Here is a 24,942-nt window from a genome sequence, read left to right as displayed (position 1 = left end):
ATCATGATTTGGCAATGGGAAAATTCCTGGCCATATAGGTCCTGCCTTTGAGAAGTTCACAGTCTTGGGGGGATATGTTTGGGTAAAAGCAAAGTGTTGCTGCTCATGTGACCAGCATTGTTTCTGAGTGTTTACAAAGGGTTCTGAGAGCAGATGAGGGTCAGCGTCCATTTCTCTCCTCCCTTCCAGAGGAGATATTTGAGGTGGGTTTTGAAATATGGATAAAGACAAGATGGAGATTGAACCAACTGTTCAAGTGTCTAATATTCATTACCTGATAACTGAGTAGGGATCTGGTGGGAAGGGATTTGTATATTTCTTTGAGACAATGGGACTTGGGTTGGGACTGAGCAGCATCATGAAGGGGACAAGACTGGTCTTCAGATTCCAGGCTGTTCCTTCTCCAGAATTCAGTTCTTCACCCTTTTCCTTTACCCTAGGGTTGCTTTTTCTTTGTTTTGTTTTTGGGTTTTTGTTTTTGTTTTTTTTTTTTTGCTGTTTGTTGCTGTTGTTTGTTGCTCCAACCAAAGCAAAGCTTTACACCTGCCCACGTTTGAATTCTGTCTGGTGTGAAGGAAAGTCAGCAGGCTCCTTCTTCCCAGAATGTGACCTCAGAAGTCTTATCACCTCTGGCCTAAGAAATGTTTTGTCTCTGAGTAAACGATTTCAGACCTCACCTCCTGGAAAAGCATGCAGTGTATGTGAGCAGGAAACCCAGGATAGGCTCCCTTTGAGCATCAGGGGCCCCATTCGACTACAGTAGCCAATGCTTGGGAAGAGAAATTCGAGAGGCTCGACTGTTCCTCAGGGAGATGTGCCTGGTCTCCAGTGAGCCCTGTTGCTTTCATGTAAAGGGGACATTGCAATGGGACAGAGCTCCCAAAATCAACATATAAAATCCATGCTTGCTTTTCAGGAGCCTCTTCATCTCTCTGTCTTGGATATGTGTACTCTTAAACCCATGTCAGTCCCAAGAGGAGCATGATGATAAGCCTAATATAGTCCTGATGATGGTCGATGACCTTGGGATTGGGGACCTGGGCTGCTATGGCAATGACACAATGAGGTATGGCTTCCAGCTGAGTCATGTTATTTCATCTGTTGTCTGGGCTTGGGAGGTTGATAAAGTTTTATGACTACATCACATGGAAAACCAAATTCATGGGTTGCAACTTGTCCTTAAAAGAAGCAAATAATGTTAAAATCAGGCCTATTTGGATTTGAATCTTGGGTCTGCACTTATTGGTTGTGAAATCTCTAGCAAGTTACTTAACCTCTGTGTGCCTTGCTTATCTTTCTTGTTGGTTGTGCGCACAGGTGGGTAGTATACAGGTGTGAGTTCATATGTGCAAAGCATCTAGAGTAGATACCTGGTACATAGTGAACCCTCTGTAATATGCAATATTATGAAGAGTGATGAGTTTTTAAAAGATTTGTTTATTTTAGAGAGGGAGAGAGAGAGCGAGGGAGGGACAGAGAGAGAGAGAATCTCAAGCAGACTCCCCACTGAGCATGGAGTCCAACTCAGGGCTTGATCCCACAACCCCGAGATCATGACCTGACCCCAAACCAGGAGTTTTCCGCTCAACCGACTGAGCCACCCAGGTGCCCCTAATGAGTGATGATTTTTATGCATACTTTTACTTGGTGGAACTGGTCATTTTATGCTTCCTAATTTTGGAAGACTTTTAAGGTGATATCCTTCTACTTTAAATACGGGCACTCCAAAAGAAGAAAAAACATATGTGAAACAGAGTCAGGGCTCTATAGTAGGCGACAAAAGCCATTGACAAAAGCTGTTGATGTCATGCCAACGCTGCGGCTTAGTAGAGCATCTCAGCAAGATGTGTGAATCCTACACTTTAATAACTCCATCTTGTTCTATCATCTGTCTCATGAAGAAAACTAGGTCTCGTTACATTTTATTGGCATCCAGCCAAGTAACTCTTCTGTACAAGTCTGTCTGATGGTCTCCAATCTCCAGGTATCCTTACAGGGAATGACAAAGCAGGGGTTGCAACCTTTGTCTAGAGCAAGGACATCTGTCTATGGAACGTGTGCATCAAACTCGTCCTTGTGCCTATAAGTAGCTAGGCATAACTAAGGTCTGTAAGTCATTAGCCTTAATTAAACAGTCCACAGACACGTAAGTTTTTTAATATATATTTTAGAAGGCAGTGCCATATACTCAGTACACACCATATTGCAGAAGCAAATGATAGCAACCCTGCAATAGACTGCCAGTACCTAAAACCTCAGCTGTATTTTTTCCATGATGTGGGGAGAAAAAGGAAATAGGGCGCTGTGTGCGGTTTCTTTTTCTCCTGTTCTGAGCTCAGGGAATCATCGTAAACTGAGGTGTTGGTTTCTGCCTCTGTGTCTCCCCTCCTCCTCTCTGCAATTCCGTTTCTGTTTCTCTTTCCAGGACGCCAAACATCGACCGCCTAGCCAGGGAAGGAGTGCAGCTGAATCACAACATCGCTGCAGCCTCCATGTGCACCCCAAGCCGGGCTGCCTTCCTCACGGGAAGATACCCCATCCGATCAGGTGTGTAGATGGACCATCCTCTGTTACCCTCTGTGGACACATTAGGATTTGAGGAAATGAAAATGTAGCTAGTCCATTTAGAAAAATTTGCCCCAAAAAAGTGCAAACACACACACACACACACACACACACACGCACGCACACGCGCACGGCTATGTCTATTCACCCCATGCTGACTGTGTATCCTGAGTGTCCTGTGATCAGGGTAAGTGGGACTTTCCATCCTAGGGCAAGAATGAGAAGCTGTCTTGGAAGGAAGTAATTAAAAAGATGCATCTGCATTAATTTGGGGTGTCATGAGGAGGACCTGCCAGAATGTCTCAAACATTTATCACACATTTTAACCATTGTATGGTTGTAATACGTCTCGTTTATTCATCCCTCGATTGACCAACCATTAGATTGCTTCTGGCTTTAGGCTCTTATGAATAGTTCTGCCGTGTACCTGCCCATACATGTCTTTGACTCAACATGTATTTTCAGGTCTTTTGGATACCTACCAAGGGGTGGAATGGATGGCCATATGGTTATATTTTCAAGGGTGATCAGACCGGCCATGGTTTATGGGCATAGATTCTGTAGTTTAAGAGGAAGCAGAGCATACAATTCTTAGGTCAGGGTTTATGTCCAATTCTCAGTCAAGCTCGAGAAGCCCCTTGTCCAGCTCCTTGAGGGTGTCACGTAACCTTTTGCATCCCGTGAGGTTGATGATATCTTGCTTAGCTGGTGCTAAGTTGAATCAGGTCTGGTAAACATTAAATTCTTTATTCTTTTCTTTCTTATAGCAAACTTATAGGTGATTTGACTCCTTTTTTTTTTCTGTGCTGCTCACTGTATGTAAAACTAGCTTCCCTAACATTTCGAAGGAGATGGTTCCGTGTAGAGGGGATGGTTACCAAATCTAACTTGAAAAACTTTTCTCTTGCCTCCTTGTATCTCGGATTTAAACAGTGGGAGCTCCCACTCTGAAAGTCTCCACCCGAATTGCCTCTCTTGCTTTTATCTAGAATTTCTCTTTCTTTTCACCCACTTTGTTCTGTCTTATTCAATTTCCTCTCCACTCCCAGATTTTGCTTCAAGGTTGGGCCGCCATTTTGGAAGGAAGCCAGGATAGGTCGGTTTGGGGAGTTCTTCAGGCCGGATTGCTCCAACATTTTCAGTACACCCAGAAACCTTCAATCACTAGCAGTAGGACTGGGAAAAGTCCTTCTGTTTTTGCTTCTCATCAGGGGAACACCTGATGGCTATTCTGAGGTTCTTCGGTTACTGGATCCTTCAGAAACTGGTTTGTTTTCTTCTGCTTCTTTTCTGTAAAATGTAGGTCTTGGGCTTGTGGTTGACATGTCCCCATCTACCTGTCACCTAGATTTGTCATTAGTGATGTCCATGGATGAGCAGTTTTCTTTTCTTATTGCTCTATTTTGGGGAAGGAATGGAGATGTTCAAAAATTATGTGTCCACTCTTCCCGGATGCCCCAATGTCAATGTTTTTGACAGACACTTGGCTTATCCATCTTTTGTACAAATACAACAAAAACCTATTGTCAGAAAAAGAATCCATTATCGAAACAGTAGGGTTTGAAGTTTTCACGAGATTTCATTTTTTGGCTCTTTTTCCAATACGGTGATTCCCCCGCCAAGGATAGCCTGTGTTAGACGTTCAATCGCCAGTGTCTATTGAAATGACACCCTGTGTCATCATAAACATGCTGGAGGCTATGTGTAGACCACTATTTGAATGGTGTGTTTGTGCGTGGCTGGTAGTGTTGCGTGTATGCATGCAAGCTTGTAAAGGGGTCTGTAGTGAGGACCAGCGCGAGTTCTGTCTGGGGAACACAATTTTCCTCCCCTGCAGGATGATTTTCTGTTCCTCACTTGTTACATTTGCACCTTCCAGCTCCTGAACCCTCCATAACTCACTTCCTCGTCAGCTGATGGGCATCTACTCATCTACTGTGTGTGTTCTATTATTTTTTGGTTTTGTTTTTCCATCCCACTTAGGAATGGTTTCTAGTATAGTGGACCGTGTCATCATCACACTTGGAGCCCCTGCTGGACTCCCTCGTAACGAGACGACGTTTGCAGCCTTACTGAAAAAGCAAGGATACAGCACAGCGATCATAGGTAACAAGTGGCCAAAGGCATGACTTATTTACTATAAAGAGATAATATGTGTTGTTCTATTCTTTTTTTAAAGATTTATTGATTTATTTGAGAGAGCACTAGCGGGAGGGGCAGAGGGGAACGGAGAGGGAATCTGAAGCAGACTCTGGGTTGAGCATGGAGCCCGACGTAGGGCTTGAGCTCACAACCCTGAGATCACAACCTGAGCAGAAACCAAGAGTCTGATGCTTAACTGACTGCGCCATCCAGGTGCCCCTGTATTCTCTACTTGACACGCTTTTCTTGGAAGTCCTTTATTTCAGAATAAGCGTGCATCTTGGCTATGGCAGAGAAGACCCTCCATATGATGTAGGCCCTACATCTGCCATTTCATTGGCTACCTCTGACCTTTCTCTTTACTTTTCAACATTAATCTGCTTAATATATTATATGGTCTTTCTCAAGTAAACGTGTCCCCCATGTCCTCCAGAACTCTCTTTCATTGTTGTGTTTTGCTCACCTGGGACCCACTATCAGAATGACCCTCCCCATCCAACACACACTCACACACACACCCTCCTTCCTAAATGGCACCTGTTTATCCTTTTAAGACATAATTCAGGCACAACAGGAGGCCCCTTCCCACCTGACCCCCAGACCTTGCCAGATGGCCACCCCATGTGTTTCTGTATCACCCTGTGTTCTTCATCTTTGCATAGAACCCACCATACTATGATGGTCTTACTACATTATTCTCTGCTGACTCTGAAATCCTTCATCTCATTCACCATGTATGATTTAAGAAATGTGACGAGCCCTCTCAAGAACACACAAGTAGCTTTATGCATCATTAACTTCTTATGGAGTGTCAACTTTTGTCTCCACCATATATCCATCACCCAAATAGAAAAAAAAAATGTATTTAAAAAAAACGCCTTTTGAAAAAGGTCTACACCCTGTATCTGTCACCTAGATCAAGATAAGGAGCATTTCAGTTGCCTCAGAAAGTTTCCACTGGCCGCTTCCAGTCTGTCCCCCTGGGTTAGCTCCTCCTTTCACCGCTCCCACAGCTCAAGAGAGTCAATGCAGAAGAGAAAACTGTGCTGCTCCCTTTGGCAATGATTAAGTCCGCATTTAGTCTCCAGATTGCATTGCATTGGGATGGTAATGATCATGATCCCTACTTAATTGCATTGCACATTGATGCAATCATTGGTAACTTACAGGCAGAAGGGATGTCTGAGAATAATTTCAAAGATAGGGAAATTGCTTCTTTCCAAGGCTGAGAGACACATGAGATGTTTTAATGCCAATGTTGCACAATAAAATCAAATTTGTCCAAATATTCAGCATCTCTGTGCTTGAATATTTTCTCAATATAAGTTCTCTTGCCCACCTCATTATTTCATTAAAATGGAACCATGGATGTTGTACGGATGTCTTTTTTCTCACTGCCAAAGATGATAGATGTCAACCAATGATGACTCATTGGAAGCTAAACTTACTGTCCCCATTTCACAGCCTGGGTTTCAATTGGCATGAAAATAACATGTCATTTTATTTTACTATTTTTTGGGAGGCTAAATACATATGCTGTTTTATTAATTATTTTAAAATATGGCAGACTAGTACCCTCTCATTACTTTTGTTATTTTTTGTTTCTGTTTGCTTTTTAATTTTTTTTCAAGCCATTGATACGTTTATTAACTCACATAAAATAAATCTGGGGTAGGGTCATTCCAGAGTTGGTTAATTCTGGGGTTCAACAATTATTTCAAGGACCTCAGTTTCTTCCACTTTTTCCATTTTTTAAATTATTAACATATAATGTAATATTTGTTTCAGGAGTACAGGTCTGTGATTCATCAGTCTTACACAATACTCAGCACTCACCACAACACATACCCTTCCCAATGTCCATCACCCAGCCACCCCATCTCTCCCATAGCACGCCATTTTAAATCAATTTTTGTAACCAATTTCACATTGATAAGAGGAGACAATCTTAGTGGAGGTGCAGGACAGAAAAACCTGGGCCATAGCCTTGCTTCTCATCTGTTTACCCCCTCAGGTGCTCAGAGATATGAGTACATGCATCCCTCATGTAGTCCTAACTCCACGCAGGGAACCATTCATGTTTTAGTAGATACACACGATCATACTCTCTTAGAGTCCACATGCCAACAGGATGTCCATGGGTCTTTTTGTTACTCTTCAAGGTGTGGCAAGTTTTATCAAATAAAGTTCAGTGAACTTTAGTAGGAGACCTGGGATTTCCATCCAGCAAACGATCCAACCATCTATCATCCATGCTTGATCCATCCTCCATCATTCATCCATATCTATCTATCATCTATCTATCATCTATCTATCATCTATCTATCATCTATCCATACTCCCTGTTGTCCATCCATCTTATATCATATACATCTCATTATCTAATATCAATTATCTACCTACTCATCTATCTATCCACCACATATAATCTACCCTGTCTCTGTCATGTATTTATCTTTGTTGCTATGATTTTTTTCTTTCTGTGAATGAGAAACTGCCCAGTTTACATCCTTACTACAAACTCACAACTGTATTTTCCTCCCTTGATTTTTCATCCTATCTTGTCACTCACAACCAGATCCTAACACAAATTTCTGTGAACTATAGGAGAGCAAAAGATGAATTGGGTGCTGACGAAACTCAGATTTTTAGGCAAAAGAAAACTATTTGCTGCTCCATTTTTGTGCACAAGTCATTCGTTTTGAAGGAAGAGTACTGACGTGGTCTTCATGGTGTGCGAGCATACTATGCTTTATTTGTCTCTTTGTAATTTCAGGCAAATGGCATGAAGGCTTAAACTGCCAGTCCCGACATGACCAGTGCCATCATCCATATCATTATGGGTTTGATTACTTCTACGGCATGCCATTCACTCTGATCGACCCCTGCTGGCCAGATCCCTCTCGTGACACAGAACTAACCATCGAGAACAAAATCTGGTTTTGTGTGCAGCTGGTTGCCATTGCTGCACTCACTCTCACCTTGGCCAAACTGAGTGGTTTCATCTCTCTTCCCTGGTCCCTCATCCTCTCTATGATTCTTTTTATTTTTCTGCTGGGCTACTTTTGGTTCTCCAGTTACACATCTCCTCTGTACTGGGATTGCCTCCTAATGCGAGAGCACGATATCACCGAACAGCCCATGAAGGCAGAGCGAGCTGGCTCCATCATGGTGAAGGAGGCAATTTCATTTATGGAAAGGTAAAGGTAATTTACAAAAAAAAAAAAAAATCCATGTATCTTAATGGATTTAAGACACAGTATTTTAAAGACAGGAGTCTTTTAAAAACATGACACGATGAGCATTTTTTTTTAAGGTAAAAGCTGATGATTTGAACAATATTGAATTAAGAAATGGAATATTACTAGCTAGGGCTAGACAATACAATACCATATGTTTTGGAGGCAAGCTGGACTCTTCGTGCAGTACCTAAGGAGGGCTATCTCGTTTGAGTTCTTGTTATTAAAAATCACAATTTCTCCATTGGTCTTGAAATTCATATTTGGTCAGACCAAACAGGTAGACTCACACTAGACTCAAAATTACAAATCCAGCTTGTTAATTTATATTGCATATGCATATGCATTTATGTGCATACTGTCTGCCTATTAATGCACAATGGGAAATGTATTTTCCAGGAAACTAGATAGTAGAATAAGTTGACCACTGCACTGTTTTCCTACTAGGAAAGAAACTTCTTTGCGAAATCAAAATCAGAGGGCTTATCGTTAAGCATGAGGTATGTAAGTGATATTGTTCGGCTGAGATCAGTGGTGATAATTATAAAGCCCAATGCATCCAGAACATAATTGCTGGAAACTTTCCAGAGGAGTCACATTTATGGGCCTCCAGTTGTTGCATTTTTTTAAGAGGCTGTGAACACATTTTTTACTCACCGTTTCAACATTGCCCAAGGCTTTAGCTTTACCAATCACCATCCTGGGGTCTGGACTTCAAAGACAAGTTCACAGTTAGTAATGACAACAGATGTACAAGCCCATGATAAGAAATAAGCTAATGGGCATAAATCCAGGTGCTATCAGTCCAAACTGTAGAGACTTTCCAAGATATCAGGGAAGCCATACTTGAGAACACACGTTAACTAAATCTTCAAAGGTGAGCAAGAACAAGATGAAGAACGGGTACCAGGCATTACTGCATGAAACTCAAGCACAAGGCAGATAGGTCCTCAGCTAATGAGGACAGCAGATAATGCAAATGCCACTCTGAAAAATTTCTGCTCTGATGAGATATCAAAATGAGAAGAATGGGAAAAAAAGAATTTTTTTTTAATTTTTTTATTGTTATGTTAATCACCATATATTACATCATTAGTTTTTGGTGCAGTGTTCCATGATTCATTGTTTGTTCATAACACCCAGTGCTCCATGCAGAACGTGCCCTCCTCAAGGAAAAAAAGAATTTTTTTAAAAAGTTGTACCATGGTGAGCTGGGTTAAATGGCATCCTTCCAAAATTCATGTCCACCTGGAAGCTCAGAAAGTGATCTTATTTGGGAATAGGGTCTTCAGAGGTGGAATTTGTGAGTATGAGATCATCCTGGCGGTAGGGATCTGTAAGCTGGTGTGTTTGACGGGCAAGTAGAGTTGTTTAGTGGTGCAAAGGATCTTGGGCAATCTGTAGCTAGCTTTGTCTTTACCTTATAGCCAAGGTGGGCACAATACAAATTTAGACTCTGAGAGAGATTAAACCACCTTTGCCTTGTAGATGCAATGGAATGGCTGGTTTCTTTTAGGGCAAACTCATTTCCTGGAAACTTCCATATGTACAGAGGTGCAGATTCTTTGCAAAAGGACACATTAAAATGTGTCTGAAGACACCTGCACATGTTGTTGCTTACTGTTTACATTAGTACATCAAGAACAAATGCTGGGGTGTGAAAATGTGCTTCCATCACCAAAACCTGTGTTGGTGTCTATATGTCTATATGATCCACAGTGGCACCATGTGGAAAGTGAACAGGGACTCCGAAGATTTGGAAGCTACTCCATTGATTAGTGATGTGGCCAGGAGCAAGTGGCTTAGGTTCATGGATGTTAGAAATTGCTTTTATCTGGATTCTTGGTGTGTGAGTTTCCTGTGGCTGCTAGAACAGATTTCTGCAAGTGGGAGTGGCTTAAAGCAACACAAGTTTATTATTTTACTGTGCTGGAAGTCAGGAACCTGAATCTCCTCTTACAGGGCTAAAAGCGAGGCATTGGCAGGACTAGCTCATTCTGGAGGCTCTAAGGAAGAGTCCATTTCTTGTCCCAGGTTGGAAGGGCTGCAGGGTTTCCTTGATATATAGCTGTCTGGCTGCATCACTGCTTCTGTTACCTCCTATCCACACTATTTTTTGCCTGATTTTTACTGTGTTGGGGTCCCTCTTACAAGGACCCTTGTGATTGCATTGGGTCCACAACCAGATAATCCAGGATTATCTCCCCATCTCAAGATCCTGAACCTAATCCCATCTGCAAATTTCCTTTTGCAACATTAAGCAACATCCATATAATCTCAATCCTCAGTACCGCGTGCCGACCATCCTTTTCTTTTAAGGACACCGGTTCTTGGGTTCTGGTCCCACCCTACACCAAGATGACCTCCTCTCCACTAATTGCATCTCCAAAGACCCCATTCTTAAATGAGATCACATTCTGAGCCTCGAGGTAGGCACCAGTTTTGAAGGGATGCCATTAAACCCAGCTCACCATGACCCAACTTTTTTTCATATGTCATCAGAGAAGAAATTTCCCTAAGAGTGGCATTTGTGTTGTGTGCTGCCCTAGTTAGCTGATGACCTACCTTGTCAGGGCTTGAAATGGGTCAACCTCATTTCCTGTGTCCTCCCAGGAGACCTGAAGGTATGCAGACAGCTTGCCCAGATTGTTCTGTCCATGCTTGCTTGGGAGTTGTGAAAGAGTTGGCGTTTCTAAGAAACCACTCCTGAGCCACCATCCCTTGGTGTGATTCTGGCCTGAGACTTTATCAGCCATGAGAAAAGTGTGCCAAGCAGAGCTGAATGGGCTTGTGAGCTGCGTTGTGCCAGGCAGGGCCACTCAAGAATCGAGCCATCCCACACATGTCCTGGGGAGCGGTCCAGATGTTGGAGGATGTTGGCATCCACCCCAGCCAGGATGTTCTCTCCAAGGGGCTGTCTCATGCTTTCATCCCCTCTCCTGGGGCATGCAGATAATGAGTGGACACTGGGTCTGTGTGACAAAAAATGGTGTGGTTCCCTTTCGCAGACTTTGCAGACTCATAAGCGGAATGATTGATGTCTCCCCAGGCACCGCGAAGGACCTTTCCTCCTTGTGTTCTCCTTTCTGCATGTACATGTGCCGCTCCCCACGACGACTGACTTCATCGGGACCAGCAAGTATGGTTTATATGGGGACAACGTGCAGGAGATGGACTCCATGGTTGGTAAGTGGCGGGACCTACGGAGACCAGAAGTCTGTGCTTTAATAGTTCAGGACGTCCAGACACATGCCTCCCCGCCCCAGGCAGCCTCAATGAAGTAGCAGGTGGAAGCCTGCGACAAAGTCAGCACAAAACCACGCGCAATGCTTGCCTTGTCCCTGTGAGTCCCCGAGTTTCCATGATACGTATATTAGCAAATCAGACTCAAGTTTTCTGAGAAGGAAGACAGCAAAGCACATGATGCTGGCCTTGTGTGTTGGCAGGACAGAAGCTTTGGGTTACAATCATCTCCAAACGTAGGATGTTGTCATGGAATGGATTTTAGTAAGCAGAGAGAGGCTTTAGAAATCCAGTCTGACCAGGGCACCGGCTGGCTCAATAGGTTGCATGCCTGACTCTTGGTTTCGGCTCAGGTCATGATCTCGAGATCCTGGGATCAAGCCCTGCCTTGGGCTGTGTGCTTAATGCAAAATCTGCTTCTCCCTCTCCCTCTGCTCTTCCCCCTGCACACTCTCTCTCTTTCATAAATAAATAAATAAATAAGTAGCAGACTCCCCGCTAAGCAGAGAGCCCAATGCCAGGCTTGACCCTAGGACCCCGAGATCATGACCTGAGCCGAAGGCAGATGCTTAACTGACTGAGCCACCTAGGCACCTCTAAAAATTATTTTAAATATAAATACTATTTAATGAAACATAGGCACAGATGTCTACACTTAAGAAGGCATTATGTGTGTGTGTGTCTGGGTGTGTGGTGTGTGTAGCGGGTGTGATCACTAAAAACAGGCAAACAAAGAATAAAACCGAATTCTATTTGCTTTAAAATTTTAAATCAAGACAAGGTTTTCAAAATATCTAAGCTAATAAAACAGACGATGTGGCATTAAGACACCAAATAAGGGGCTTTGGGTGCGGTTTGATCTCCATGGGATTTTTTCCGTGCTGTTCAGTAATGACACAGCTATCCATGGGTGTGCTGAATATTTGCGGAAAAGCCAGGGTATTTGAAAGCCATATTTTGAAAGAGTGTCCCTGAGGTTCACAGACCTTTGGTACCTATGGGCTGTGAATGTGTTGTCTGTCCAGTTGGAACTGAGCTTTCAGGAAAAATGATCATCTGTTTCGATGTGTAATTTCAGAAATACTAAAACGTTTATTTTTCCCCAAAATATCCACCTTGGAAGCTAAAACAAAACCCCAAGTCTTGGAAATTGCTGCTCTCCTTGTTAGAAAGTTTTATTGATTCCTGATTGGGATATCATACTGATGCATTTGTTAAAGTGCCCTTTTAACTGTTAAACAGTGGGATCTATTGATTGAACGAACCCTCTGATGCATGGGGCATGCAAGTGTGTTCTGGAGGGATCCCCATAAACATTCTAGGAGATGGGGACCATACTCAGCATTGTTATCCCTCTTGGCAGATGAGGGAACAAGGGCACAAGATATTGGGGGCTTGCTCAAGGTTACAGGGCATGCTATATTAGTATATACTATAGCAATAATATAAATAATAATATAGGCATTGAGATAATACATGTTATTGATATAATTATGCAGTATGCTCCTAGTATGGAATTAGTGTAATGTTATAATTAGTTTATTATGCTTATATATATATATATATAGCTTAATATATATGCACAAACATATATGTCCTACAATGTTTCTCTGTTAGAAATATATACCAAAAGTAATACTTTTTCTTTATGTTAAAAATAACCCATTTCAAGATACAATAGGTGATAGGGTATTATTCATAGCAGCTCCAATATCAACAATCAATATATAGAAATATGTTCAAAAAGTAAGTGATCACATAGAACACAACTGAGTCCTTAGAGAAGACTTCAGTAAATAAAAATATACCAGATTCTGGATGGGAACGGTGACTCATAAAATATTAGGGATTCCAAAATTAATATCGAGGCTTAATGTGATTCTAATGAAAGTATCCATTACTCTTACCTGGGGAGCCCACCTTACCAAGATGATGATGAAGTACACAGATGGGAACAAAGTGATAAGAAACGAAACTGCCCAAGGACATCGGATGGGAGTCCAGTTAAGAGAAAGGATCAAGATGCACTTGCGTGGTTGCAAAGAAAGAGTTATCAAGAATAGAATTTAAGGGACGCCTGGGTGGTTCAGTCGGTTAGGCATCTGCCTTCAGCTCAGGTCATGATCCCAGGATCCTGGGATCAAGCCTCGTGTTGGGCTCCCTGCTCAGAGGGGAGCCTGTTTCTCCTTCTCTGTCTACCGCTCCCCCTGTTGGTGCCCTCTCTTCTCGCTGTCAAATAAATAAATAAAATCTAAAAAAAAAAAAATAGAACTTAAAACACTAAACTACATGCAGAAGGTTTGACTTTCAGATCAGGGAAGCAGAAATAGGTGGCCATGGAGACGGTCCAGTGAGGAGAACGCAGCAGGGAGGAAATTAACTCAGAGTGGCAGGGTTGGAATATCTTGGGCAAAGTCGGTGTTGGGGGTTTCATTGTGTCCCCCAAAAGAAAGGTCCACGTCCTAACTCCTGGAATCTGTGAATGTGCCAGCATTTGGAAATAGGGCCTTTGCAGATGGGATTAGGTTATGGTGAGGTCATTAGGGTGGGTCCTAATGCCATGGGACAAGTTTGCGTGCAAGAAGACAAGAAGCATGAACACAGGCATACCACAGAAGACCCGTCTGCCTTGTGAAGGCCCAGATGCATGCACGGATGAGGAGACCACGTGAGCGCAGAGCTGCTAGAACACATTGAAGTCACAAGAGAGGCAGAGACCTCGAAACTTCCTGAAATACCACAAGTGTGCATCATGAACAGCTCACCTGATGCTCCTTGCAGAGGAACTTTTAGCAACGATGTAACATGCTTTCATTCGTTAATAAAGGAGTCTGTATAAATCGAGAACAGAAACAGTGAAACCCCCAAAAGAAAAATCAGCAAAAGCTCAATATAACTTATAAGTTAAAAGTATAAATGTTGGTGTCCACATAATAAGACATAATAAAAAATAAATGATTTTTAGGCAATAGTAGTGTAACAATGAATACTAGTAAAATTGTAAAGAATGAATCCATTTTCACTCCTAATTTAATATAATCATCTGTCCAACATGAGGCACTGATGAGGAATTCAGAAAACGTGGCTATTCTTGAGCTCACACACCACCCACCGGAAGCAGGTGCTTCGTGGATGAGAAAGAGTTTTGTAGTGAAATGCACCGCAAGTCGGACTGGCGTTATAACCCAAAGCTCATGATGACATTCATGATATGTGTCCCTTTTTTTTACTCTTTCAGGCAAGATTCTCGGTGCCATCGATGATTTTGGTCTGAGGAACCACACGCTTGTCTACTTTACATCAGACCACGGGGGGCATTTGGAGGCACGGGTGGGCCATTCCCAGCGTGGCGGGTGGAACGGAATATACAAAGGTGAGGAGTGGGAATCGGGAGTGGGGTATGGTTGTGAATAAATTCTCCCATGTTCATGATAACGGGCATCCATGAAGTGAACAGACGAACCCGTGAAAAAGTGAACAAGTGCATTTTATTTGACTCTGGGTAAAATAAAGTGGAGTGAGTAACCAATGATACATTATGGGGGAGGCTAGCCCTTCTGCTGAAGGTGCATCTAGAAATCTGCCTCCATGGCCACCCTGCGAGATGATAAAGCATCAACTTAACCACATGCTTTTGAGTTGAATATCTACCTACTCACTGATTCCATGTACAAGGCTGTTGATAGAAGATTCAGTGTGGTAGGCAGAGTACAGAGTATGAAACCCAGAGTGTCTTTGATGATTAAGGAAGCTTGGGTGCCCTCTTGTGAGGATATGGCTTAGCACACAAAGTAGCAAGCCTCTGTCTGGTTTTATAATTAAATGCACAGATACCAGCCCCATGTCCAGGCAGGGCAGTTAGTGCATGAAAACGTGTTCCGTTAGCCACCACATTGGCCTGGTCCATAGTATGCGCCTTGATGTGGTAAGAAAATTATCTGGAAAATGTTCAGTGCATGCTATCCTATCTACTGGAAGACATGTCAAAGCTTTTTCCAGAGGAAAATATAATATTCATGTTTTGCCACTGAATGCAAAACAACCCAGCCTAGATTTGCATGAATAATGATAATACAGATTCAGTAGGAAATAATGATTGTTGCATGAATGGGATAGTCTCTGCCTCAGTCTGGCCACAGGGCATGGATGTCTGCTTTTTTAGGGCTTCTACAAGTAAAGTGCATACTTAGGAAAGCAAATAAATCCTATAAGGGAAAGTGTTCTTATTGAACTCTATTTTTACCTAGGAAGACATCTTTTTAAAAATCTCCATTTCTCCATGTGCTGTGATTGAAACTCTACTTTAAGTAATTTAATGAACTAATAAAACTCCATTAAGACCATAGAATGGCCTTTCCTCCTGGTTCACTCAAGGGAACCCTAGTTTATAACTCTTGTCTTAGGGTCATTGTTGCCTCCTGGGTACATGCTCTATAATACCCTGGTTTGGGGTAATAAATTAGCATATACCTATACTATTCTGTTCAGTTTGTTTTCAGGTTGCTGGATTCAGTAGGGAACAAAACCAAAGAATCAGTGCCTTCATGGAACTTACATTTTAGCGGAGGGAGGCACACCAGGAAAAAGAGAATATATAAATTCTATGATATGTTAGAGGATAGTAAAAATCTCCAAAAAAAAGGAAAGAAGAGCAGAAAAACTTCTGGGGTGGGCAGGGGGACTGTCGTTTTAAAGGAAGTTTGCCACCGAGAAAGTACCTTTGAGCAAACGTATGAAGGCAGCTGGGGACGTAGCAGGTGTATTTGTGGGGTAACAGTGTTGTAGGCAGACAAAATAGCCTGTACAAATGTTGCATACAGAATACGATTGGTTAGTCAATTAAAAACCTATCAGCAGCCCAGGGAAACATAAATCCACGGACATGTTCTGCAGGACTCTGTATGGGGTGGGCTCTGAGCACATGGTCTGCATTGATACTCACTTACATTTCTATGCAGTCTTGCTACCATGACCATTTTAACTGGCACTCTGTTACCTCACCTTATAGGTGGGAAAGGCATGGCCGGCTGGGAAGGTGGAATCCGTGTTCCAGGACTTATCCGCTGGCCGGGAAGATTGCCAGCTGGGAAAATGATTGAGGAACCTACAAGTTTAATGGACGTGTTCCCCACGCTAGCGGCTATGTCGGGAGGCATGGTTCCTCAGGACAGGTGATGTCACACCCTCCGTTCACATCATCTTTGTTCTCAGAGCATTCGGGACAGAGGCAACAAAGTCTATCTTAACGGGTTGGACGTTGTCCCCAGTACCTAGGGAAGTTTAGTTTCATCTCTGGCTAGGTCTACTGAGCGTTATTGGTGTGGCAGACAACAGTCTTAAATGACTATGGCACATCCCAGACACTGGATGGCCTCCTCTGGGGAGGAAAATGGACAGAGGGAGTTTGGAGATGAAGTTGTGGTGGGCAAAACACTCATGCAAGAGAAGAAACGATTTGCTGCACTCTATTGTGCAAGATCCAGAAGGCAGATGTGAAGGTAAGGCATTCCATGGGTCCTTAGAACTCTGTTGTGACTATTTTGAATTTGAGCAAGAGGAGAGCCTTCATATCGCATGGCGCCACTCCCTGGGAGCAAATGACCAAGGCAGGCTTGCGGGTGACTTCTTCATAAGCTTATTCCAGCGGCTCCAAGCCTCTGCCACATGTCCCTTGTAAGTCCAAACACAGATTCCAATGTGTCCTTCTTCATGCAAGGGACCTCATCTCTTTCTGAAGCAAAATAGAATGCCTCCTGAAGCAAATCAGAAACAGCGACAAAGAAAGACCTCCTCACTCTTTTTTCTTCTTACCTTCTTTTTAGCAAATCATAGGATTTATTGAGAATTTATATAAAATAACAACAGAATGCAAATCCCCTCTACTAAGAAGTGTATTTATCAATTTCAGCTAAATGACCTATTAAAAAAATAGTAATATTAGTGGAAATCTACTTTTTTTTAAACTGAGCCAATCATAGTCATAAAAATAACTTTCCAGTCTATCAGTGGGGTTCACTGACTTTGGGACATTACTATACTTTATATATTGGACTCACAAAAGGTTATGCAGAATTATGATCTCAAGAAATATTGTCCTCTGAGCTCTGATTAGGATTTTCTTTCATAGAATTGATCTGGTTTTTATTTTTTTCAGAATTAACTCTAAAAATGTCCTATCTTTATTCCCCATATTTTTTTTTTTTATTCTTTAATGGACAACTGAGGTGAAGGACTCCATGAGATTCTAAAAGGAAACTTGGTTCTTATGATTAAAGTTGCATTGGACATTTTCATAGAGGTCTTTGTGTAGACATCAATGCTTTATTTCTTTGCAGTAAATGCCCAAGAGTGGTAAATCTGGGTCATTTTATCAATATGTGTTGATATACTGTTGATATATTTTTATGAGAAACTTGGATTGACTTTCAAAACGGCTGCCCCATCTGGCATTCCCACCAGCGACGTGTAAGATTTCTAGTTGCTCCACATCTTTGGTCACACTTGGTATGGTCACTCTTTTCCATCTTCCATTATAGTAACCTTGTAGGCAAATCTCATGGTGGTGTTAGAATGTGTTTCCCTCGTGACGAATGATGTTGAACATCTCTCCGTGTACTGGCCATCCATGTCCCTTCTTTGTGAATTGTCTAGTCAAATCATCTGTCCGTAATTATTTTTACATTGGGAATTTTATTTTCTTATTGTTGAATTGTAAGAGTTCTTTACATATTGTGAACACAAGTTCCTTATCAGATCTGTGTTTTGTCAATCGTATCTTCCAATCTCTGGCTCGCCTTCATTCTCTTACATTATTATCTGAAAAGCAGACATTTTCAGTTTTGATAAGGGTCAATTTACTTTTTTTCTTTTATAGATTGTGATTTTTGTAATATTTTTAAAAAGCATTTTTCTACTCAAAGGTCACACACAGATTTTCCTCTATGATTTCTTCTGGTGGTTTCTTTAGTTTCAGGTTTTACATTTAGGCTTATGGTCCGTATTGAGTTAATTTTTCATGTAGTGTGAGGTATGGGTTGAGCTTTATTTTTCTTGCATTTAGATATTCAGTTGTTCTAGTGCCATTTAAAGAAAGACTCTCCTTCCTCCACTGGATTACCTTGGACATTTGTTGAAAATCAATTGCTTGATATATGCATTAGTCTGTTTCTTGGACTCTCTTGTTTCACTGATTCCTCTGCGCACCCTTATGACCATACTACACTGGCTTGATTACCCTTGCTAAATTTTGGTAAATTTTGGAACTATTTAGTTGAATCCTCAAACTACTTTCTTCTTTTTCAAAATTATTTAAGCTATTCCAGATTGTTCTCCCATGTCAGTTTTAGAATACATTTCTCACTTTGTACAAAAAAGCCGTCTGGGATTTTGGCTGAGATTACATTAAATCTATAGGTCGCCTTGTTGAAAATCAAGATCTTAACAATGTTGAGTCTTCCAATCTATGAACATTGTTTCTCTCTCCTTTCAGTTCTCTTATCGGATGTTTTGTGGCATCAGCACACAAAATTTTAGTATTAGAAAAAGGTATCCCTCGATATTTCATGTTTTGTGATGCTGTAGTAAATGGTATTTTTAAAAATGTAACTCCCGGTTGTTCATTGCTAAGATACAGAAATAAAATTCTATACTGGTGACCTTACCCAACTTAATTAGTTGCATAGATTTTTAAGGGATTATCAACACAGGCAATCGTTGTATCTGAGAATAAAGACAATGTTATTTCTTTTACTATCATTTTTAGGATGATGTGACACCTATTATTGTATTTTTTATTACAAGGTAGGTTTTATTTTTTTCTAACATGAGGGAGAAGATCTGTTTTCTAATATAAGTTAAAAAGCATCAGATTTTTAGAGGTTCGTTTTTTTTTAAAAGATTTTATTTATTTATTTATAGAGAGCACACAAAAGAGTGGGAGGGACCGAGGGAGAGAGACAACCTCAAGCAGATTCCAAGCTGAGCCCGGAACCTGATGCAGGGCTCGATCTCACAGCCCTGAGATCAGGACCTGAGCTGAAATCAAGAGTCAGACACTTAACCGACCGAGCCACCCAAACACCCCTAAGAGGTTCTACAAGATCACGTTTCAGGGTAGCAAGGCAACTGCAGATGAAATTTTGATTTGTGAAGTCATCAGGAACACTGAGCTTTTGAGAACTTCTGTGGCCAGGGACCCAAGTGCTCTTTAGATGGACACACATTGATGCATTCCTCTGTCTTGTCATTTCACTGCAAAACCTTAGAGTTTGTTTGTTTGTTTGTTTTTTCCTGTCTTTCGCATAAGAATGTAATGTTCCTGACAGTGTGCATGGATTTCTGGAACAGTCAGCCCACTGTGCTCTGGGTCCAGGAAATGTCATGGAATGCACGGAGCATCCCTCCAAAAGCTCGCTGGCCCACCTCCCTCACCTGATGTCCTTTGTGTGTGTCTGCAGGGTGATTGATGGCCGGAACCTCATGCCCTTGCTTCAGGGTGAAGTGCAGCGCTCGGAGCATGAGTTCCTGTTCCATTACTGTGGCGCATTTCTCCACGCTGTGCGCTGGCACCCCAAGGACAGTGAGTACCTGCAGATGCCAAGGTCACGGTCGCTCAAGTCCACGCTCAAGTCCAACACTTTGTTCCTTTCTCCCTCCCCCTCACCCCCAGACCAGTCCTTTTATTCTGGGGTGACCACTGAAAATACCTTGTTGGAAAACTTCCCAAGAACCACTCTCTTTAGAAAGGCGGGGGGATGTCTTGAAGAAATATGCCTGTTGAGAAGCAGAACGAATGGATGCTTCCAAATGTCAAGTTGTACTACACGATTTTGATTTCTTAGTATTGTTCTAAAGATTGAATGATATAGAGCATTAACTCGTGGGCAAAGAGAAAGGCCAGGACAAATGCTTGAGAAGGTAGAAGAACACAAGCTCTTCTGAACTTCTTCTGAGCACAAGGTCAGTTGGCACAGGGGTTGGATGTCTCTGACATGTCTTTTCTGGTCCAGGTGAGACAGTGTGGAAGGTTCATTACGTGACACCCGTATTCCAGCCACCGGGAGCCGGAGCCTGCTATGAGACTCTCTATTGCCGATGTTCGGGCAACCTGGTCACCTACCATGACCCTCCTTTGCTCTTCGACATCACCAGGGACCCCTCTGAGTCCACACCTCTGACGCAGGACACGGAGCCCTTGTTTGATGTAGTGATCCAAACGGTGGCCAACGCCGTGAAGGAACACAAGAAAAGCATCCTTCCTGTCCAGCAACAGTTGACAGAATTGAATTACGACAACCCGTGGCTGAAGCCTTGCTGTGGTGTGTTCCCGTTCTGTCTGTGTGACACGGAGCGGAGCACCTCAGCTGTGGAGGCGTAAGGAGAAGCAACAATTGAGATCAGGCGGCCAACATCAGCTGATGTTGGCACCTGCAAAATTTCAAGGAAGGAATTGGAGAGGCAATGGATTTGTGTACCGCTCCAGATTACTGAATGCCCATTGGTTGTGATGGTGTCTGTTAACTTCTTTTCTGCTCTTGGTGATAAGTATGTATCTAAACATGTCTTTTGGTGCTAGAAAACAAGCATTCACATCCTTTGGCCCCATTGGCTCTGCTGCTCTCCAAAGCAAACTCTCCATGTAAGGTCCTGTGTGTATCCAACTCGTTGCTTGGGAAAAGGGAAAATGCCAACCATTAAAGCATCATAATTGAAATTATGATTGAATTTGCATTGAATAATTGAAATAATTGCAATCTGGGTAATTGAATAGTTGACAAATAACAATGGATGAAATCATAGCGCATGGAAAGGAAGTAGTCTAAAGTAGCCGTTAAGCAGACCAAAAGGATTTATTTTCATCCACAGAAACTGAGTTGAGAGTAGGACATCAAAAGCCTGGGAGGGATCCCTGTGTGGATTTTCCCCTGAAGATGGGCCAGAGCTCTGATACAATGATTGCCTGTGTTGATAATCCCTTAAAAATCTATGCAACTAATTAAGTTGGGTAAGGTCACCAGTATAGAATTTTATTTCTGTATCTTAGCAATGAACAACCGGGAGTTACATTTTTTAAAAATACCATTTACTACAGCATCACAAAACATGAAATATCGAGGGATACCTTTTTCTAATCTTGAAATATCGAGGGAAACCTTTTTTCTGATCTTCTTTCCTTCTTCCTGCATCACCATGATGTACGTATGACTCCTTGCCTGAGTTTGCTAGGGCTGCCTTCACAGATCGCCAGAAGCATGGTGGCTCCAAACACAGAGATTTGTTCTCTCTCAGTGCTGGAAGCCAGAAACCCAAAATCAAAGCATGGGCAGGACCGTGCTTCCTCTGAAAGTCTGGGTAGAATCCTTCGCTGCTTGGATCTGTCCCAACTCCTGGTGGTGGCCAGCAATGCTTGGTGTCCCTTGACTTGTGGATATACCAGTTCTGTCCCTGTCTCCAACTTCTTGGGACCTTCTTCCCTTTCTGTGAGCCCACCCCCAAATTTCCCTCCCTTTAAAAGGACACCTGTCATTATATTAGTAGGACGTCATCCTAACAACTGCAAAGATCCTATTTCCAAATAAGGAAACGTTCACAGGTAATAGGGTTGAGGACATCAACATATGCTTTCGAGGGAGACCATTCAATCCACAACACTCCTACATAACCAATAAACTATCTGTAATTGTTCCGTAACTTGCTCGGCAGAACACGGCTTGTGTTGTTGGACTGATATCAGACCCCTGACCACCCTACCGAGTCCCCATGCATAACTCTTGAACACAAATAACCGTATTTATATTGGATATTGAACAAGGATTTTGTTTTTCTCCTAAGTGATCCCAGGTAGCCATCTTGGACCTTATTCATCCATAAGAGGATTATTTACAAAAAGGCTGATTCATGTCTCCACCACTCATTTTCCTACAGTTTCCAACACATCCTTATTTGATGATCCACCTTATGAGACGTTTCATTTTGAATTTAGGATGTCACAGAAGATAACCTGAGAAAGATCTTCTGAGACTTTCTCACCAACGCCCCTTATTTTGTGGGTGAAGGAGATAGAGTGTGCCGTGATGAAGGGGATTGACCGAGGCCACATAGGAGCATGAGCAGGATGACCTGCTCGAGACTGCGGGTTGGTGACCCCTGGATTCAGGGGTCCTGTTATATCCTAGCTGTGTCCCTTCCATGTTCCCAAGTCACACATTGCCCTGATGTCTGTAGGAAAAAGCAAGCCATGTCCAGCTGAGGGCACACTTTCCATTGGGCACCATGGAGAGCAAGTGCGCTTGCTCTTTTTTTTTTTTTTTTTTTTTTTAGGATTCAGTAATTTATCTCGAGTCACACAGTTACTCACAAGTTAGGATTCAAACCTGAGCAGTTTGGCTCCAGAACTGATGCTTTTACCTACCCCACAAAGCCACACAAGGCTGTGGATAATCTTGTTTTACAGATAAGGAAACTGAGGCTCAGAGGGATTAAGAAACTTGTTCACAGTCACAGAGCTAGCAAGTGATAGAACCAAAATTTGATCCCAGTCAGCCGGATTCCACAGCCTCTTCATCACCAGGTCAACTATGACTTCCAGCCCAGGAGGCCTTACAAGTGACTTTAGACAACCCTTGCCCACTCAGAGCCAAGGGCACAAGGGCAGCAACGGATGGTTTACAAATAGATCCTCTCTTACGACGGCTGGTTCATTCTGTTTGTTTCTTTACAGCGTAACGTAAGAGGAGGGGGTTTAGGTTTGAGCGTGAGTTTCACCAGTTTAAGTCAGCGGTAAGCATAGTGTTTTCATGGGGATTAAAACACTTAGTACAGTTTCTGATCTGGCACCGGTACATACTTAATGAGTATTGAGTGACACCAGTCAGGTGCCTTTGGGCTACCTCCTGCTTTAGTGGTTCCATCGGCAAAATGCCAGTAACAACTGGATCTCCATCACAGCACTTTTGTGAAGATTCGTGGAGATAATTTCTATAAAAGACTTAGCACATGGCCCCATACAGAACACTAGATAAGTATTCGCTTTTCCAAGAGCTGTTTTGAAGATACCTTTAAATTTTTGAGTTAAAGTATGAGGTCTGTCTGGGGTGCCTGGGTGGCTCAGTCGGTTAAGCATCTGCCTTACAGTATTGTGTAAACATAACTTCTAAATGCACCAAGAAAACAAAACGAACAAGCAAAACACAAAAAAATGCATTTGACTCGCTTTATTCCAACACCAGCTTTATTGAGGCGGTCTGGAACCAAACCAGCAATATCTCCGAGGGACACCTGTAAAGTTTAAGGATATACACCATATTGGGGTATTAGAAACATATCAATAACTTTATGGTCTTTGGATTGCAATATTACAACCCTCACATTTTATGTCTAAATAAGGGTTGAAGGAGTAACACTACCTTTTGTTAAGTAGGACAAATCATTCCAAAAGTTGCTTTAAAAAATATTAGCACTACCTTTTGTTAAATAGGACAAATCATGCCAAAAGTTGCTTTAAAAATATTTTTTTTCTGTCAAATATGGTCAAATGAGAAGATTTGAATATTTGAATATTTCTGAGTCTTGAGGCACCTGGGTGGCTCAGTTGGTTAAGCATCTGCCTTCAGCTCAGGTCATGATCTCAGGGTCCTGGGATGGAGCCCCGTGTTGAGCTCTCTGCTTAGCAGGGAGGGAGTCTGCTTCTCCCTCTCCCTCTGCCCCCCTCCCTGCTCACGTGCACTCTCTCTCTCAAATAAATAAAATCTTTAAAATGTAAAGTATGTCGTAAATCAAAGTGGCTCATGCCTTGGCCGTTTGTCAAAACGGCCGTGGATTAACCATTGTCTCAAAATGGAGTTGTAGATCATAAAATTCTCTCTACAGAGGCGCCTGGGTGACTCAGTCGGTTAAACGTCTGACTCGTCTTCATTTTGGCTCAGGTCATGATCTCGGGGTCCTGGGATCGAGCCCCAGGTTTGGCTCCCTGCTCAGCAGGGAGTGTGCTAAAGACTCTCTCTCCCTCTCCCTCTGCCCCTCCCCCTGCTCGTGCTCTTTCTTTCTCTCTCTAAAATAAACAAATAAATCTTTTAAAAAAATAAGACAAAATAAAACAAAATCCTCTCTAGATATATAGTAACTTAAAAATGTCTATTTTCTAAGTTGGTATCATGGAGGCTGTACCTTCTTTTCATTTTGCTGTGAAACTAAAATGCTTTAAAAATATTTTATATATAAAAAATTTCTTTCCTTTCTGCCATCCTTAATAGCTAATAATCTAAGCTTTACTGAGCGTGTGATCCTTTCAGTCATTAGATTAATTTAACCACTAGGGGGCACACAAATATAGCTCTGTACATCCCTGACTCAAAATCCCTAAGAAACAACTTTCTAAATGTATACATTTCTTTCATTTTTTTTTTTAAATAAAGGTAGCATAAGTTTAAACTCCATTGCTGAAAAGGGAATTTTCAAGGGACGGACTCTCCTTTCAATGTATCTGCTCTGACTGGATCAAGAAAGTGGCCCCCACGTGCTTTGTGCATCTTTAGGGGTAATTATGTTACGTACACCCCTCAAATTGATGGGATTGGGGGAGTATGACCTAAATTTTCTAGCAGGAATCACAGAAAGCAAAAATTAAAGAAGGACACACAGTCAGAACGGGAGAGAACACTCAGTGTGCATAAATTATCATCTGGATTTTTCTAAGCAATAATACGTTGATTACAAGTAGTATCTGTGATGTGTTTTGCTCATCCATCCCGGCAAT

The 24,942-nt window shown here is 42.2% G+C and overlaps 1 protein-coding gene across 1 annotated transcript in view; it reads left to right on the top strand.

The window, feature by feature from the left end:
- ARSF (arylsulfatase F) overlaps positions 1-20,565 on the top strand; it is a 29,928-nt gene extending 9,363 nt beyond the window's left edge. Inside the window, exons 3-11 of the mRNA XM_027608961.2 lie at positions 917-1,066; positions 2,426-2,547; positions 4,549-4,671; positions 7,484-7,907; positions 10,996-11,132; positions 14,428-14,562; positions 16,198-16,360; positions 19,646-19,767; positions 20,198-20,565. Of these exons, the coding sequence (XP_027464762.1) occupies positions 917-1,066; positions 2,426-2,547; positions 4,549-4,671; positions 7,484-7,907; positions 10,996-11,132; positions 14,428-14,562; positions 16,198-16,360; positions 19,646-19,767; positions 20,198-20,565 (1,744 nt within the window). The remainder of the gene's footprint in view (positions 1-916; positions 1,067-2,425; positions 2,548-4,548; positions 4,672-7,483; positions 7,908-10,995; positions 11,133-14,427; positions 14,563-16,197; positions 16,361-19,645; positions 19,768-20,197) is intronic.
- The last annotated feature ends 4,377 nt before the right edge of the window (positions 20,566-24,942 follow it).

This window comes from Zalophus californianus, chromosome X, assembly GCF_009762305.2.
Source record: "Zalophus californianus isolate mZalCal1 chromosome X, mZalCal1.pri.v2, whole genome shotgun sequence".
Classification (NCBI taxonomy): Eukaryota; Metazoa; Chordata; class Mammalia; order Carnivora; family Otariidae; genus Zalophus; species Zalophus californianus.
Note: the sequence above shows the minus strand (reverse complement) of the source record. Positions and strands in the feature narration are given on the sequence as shown.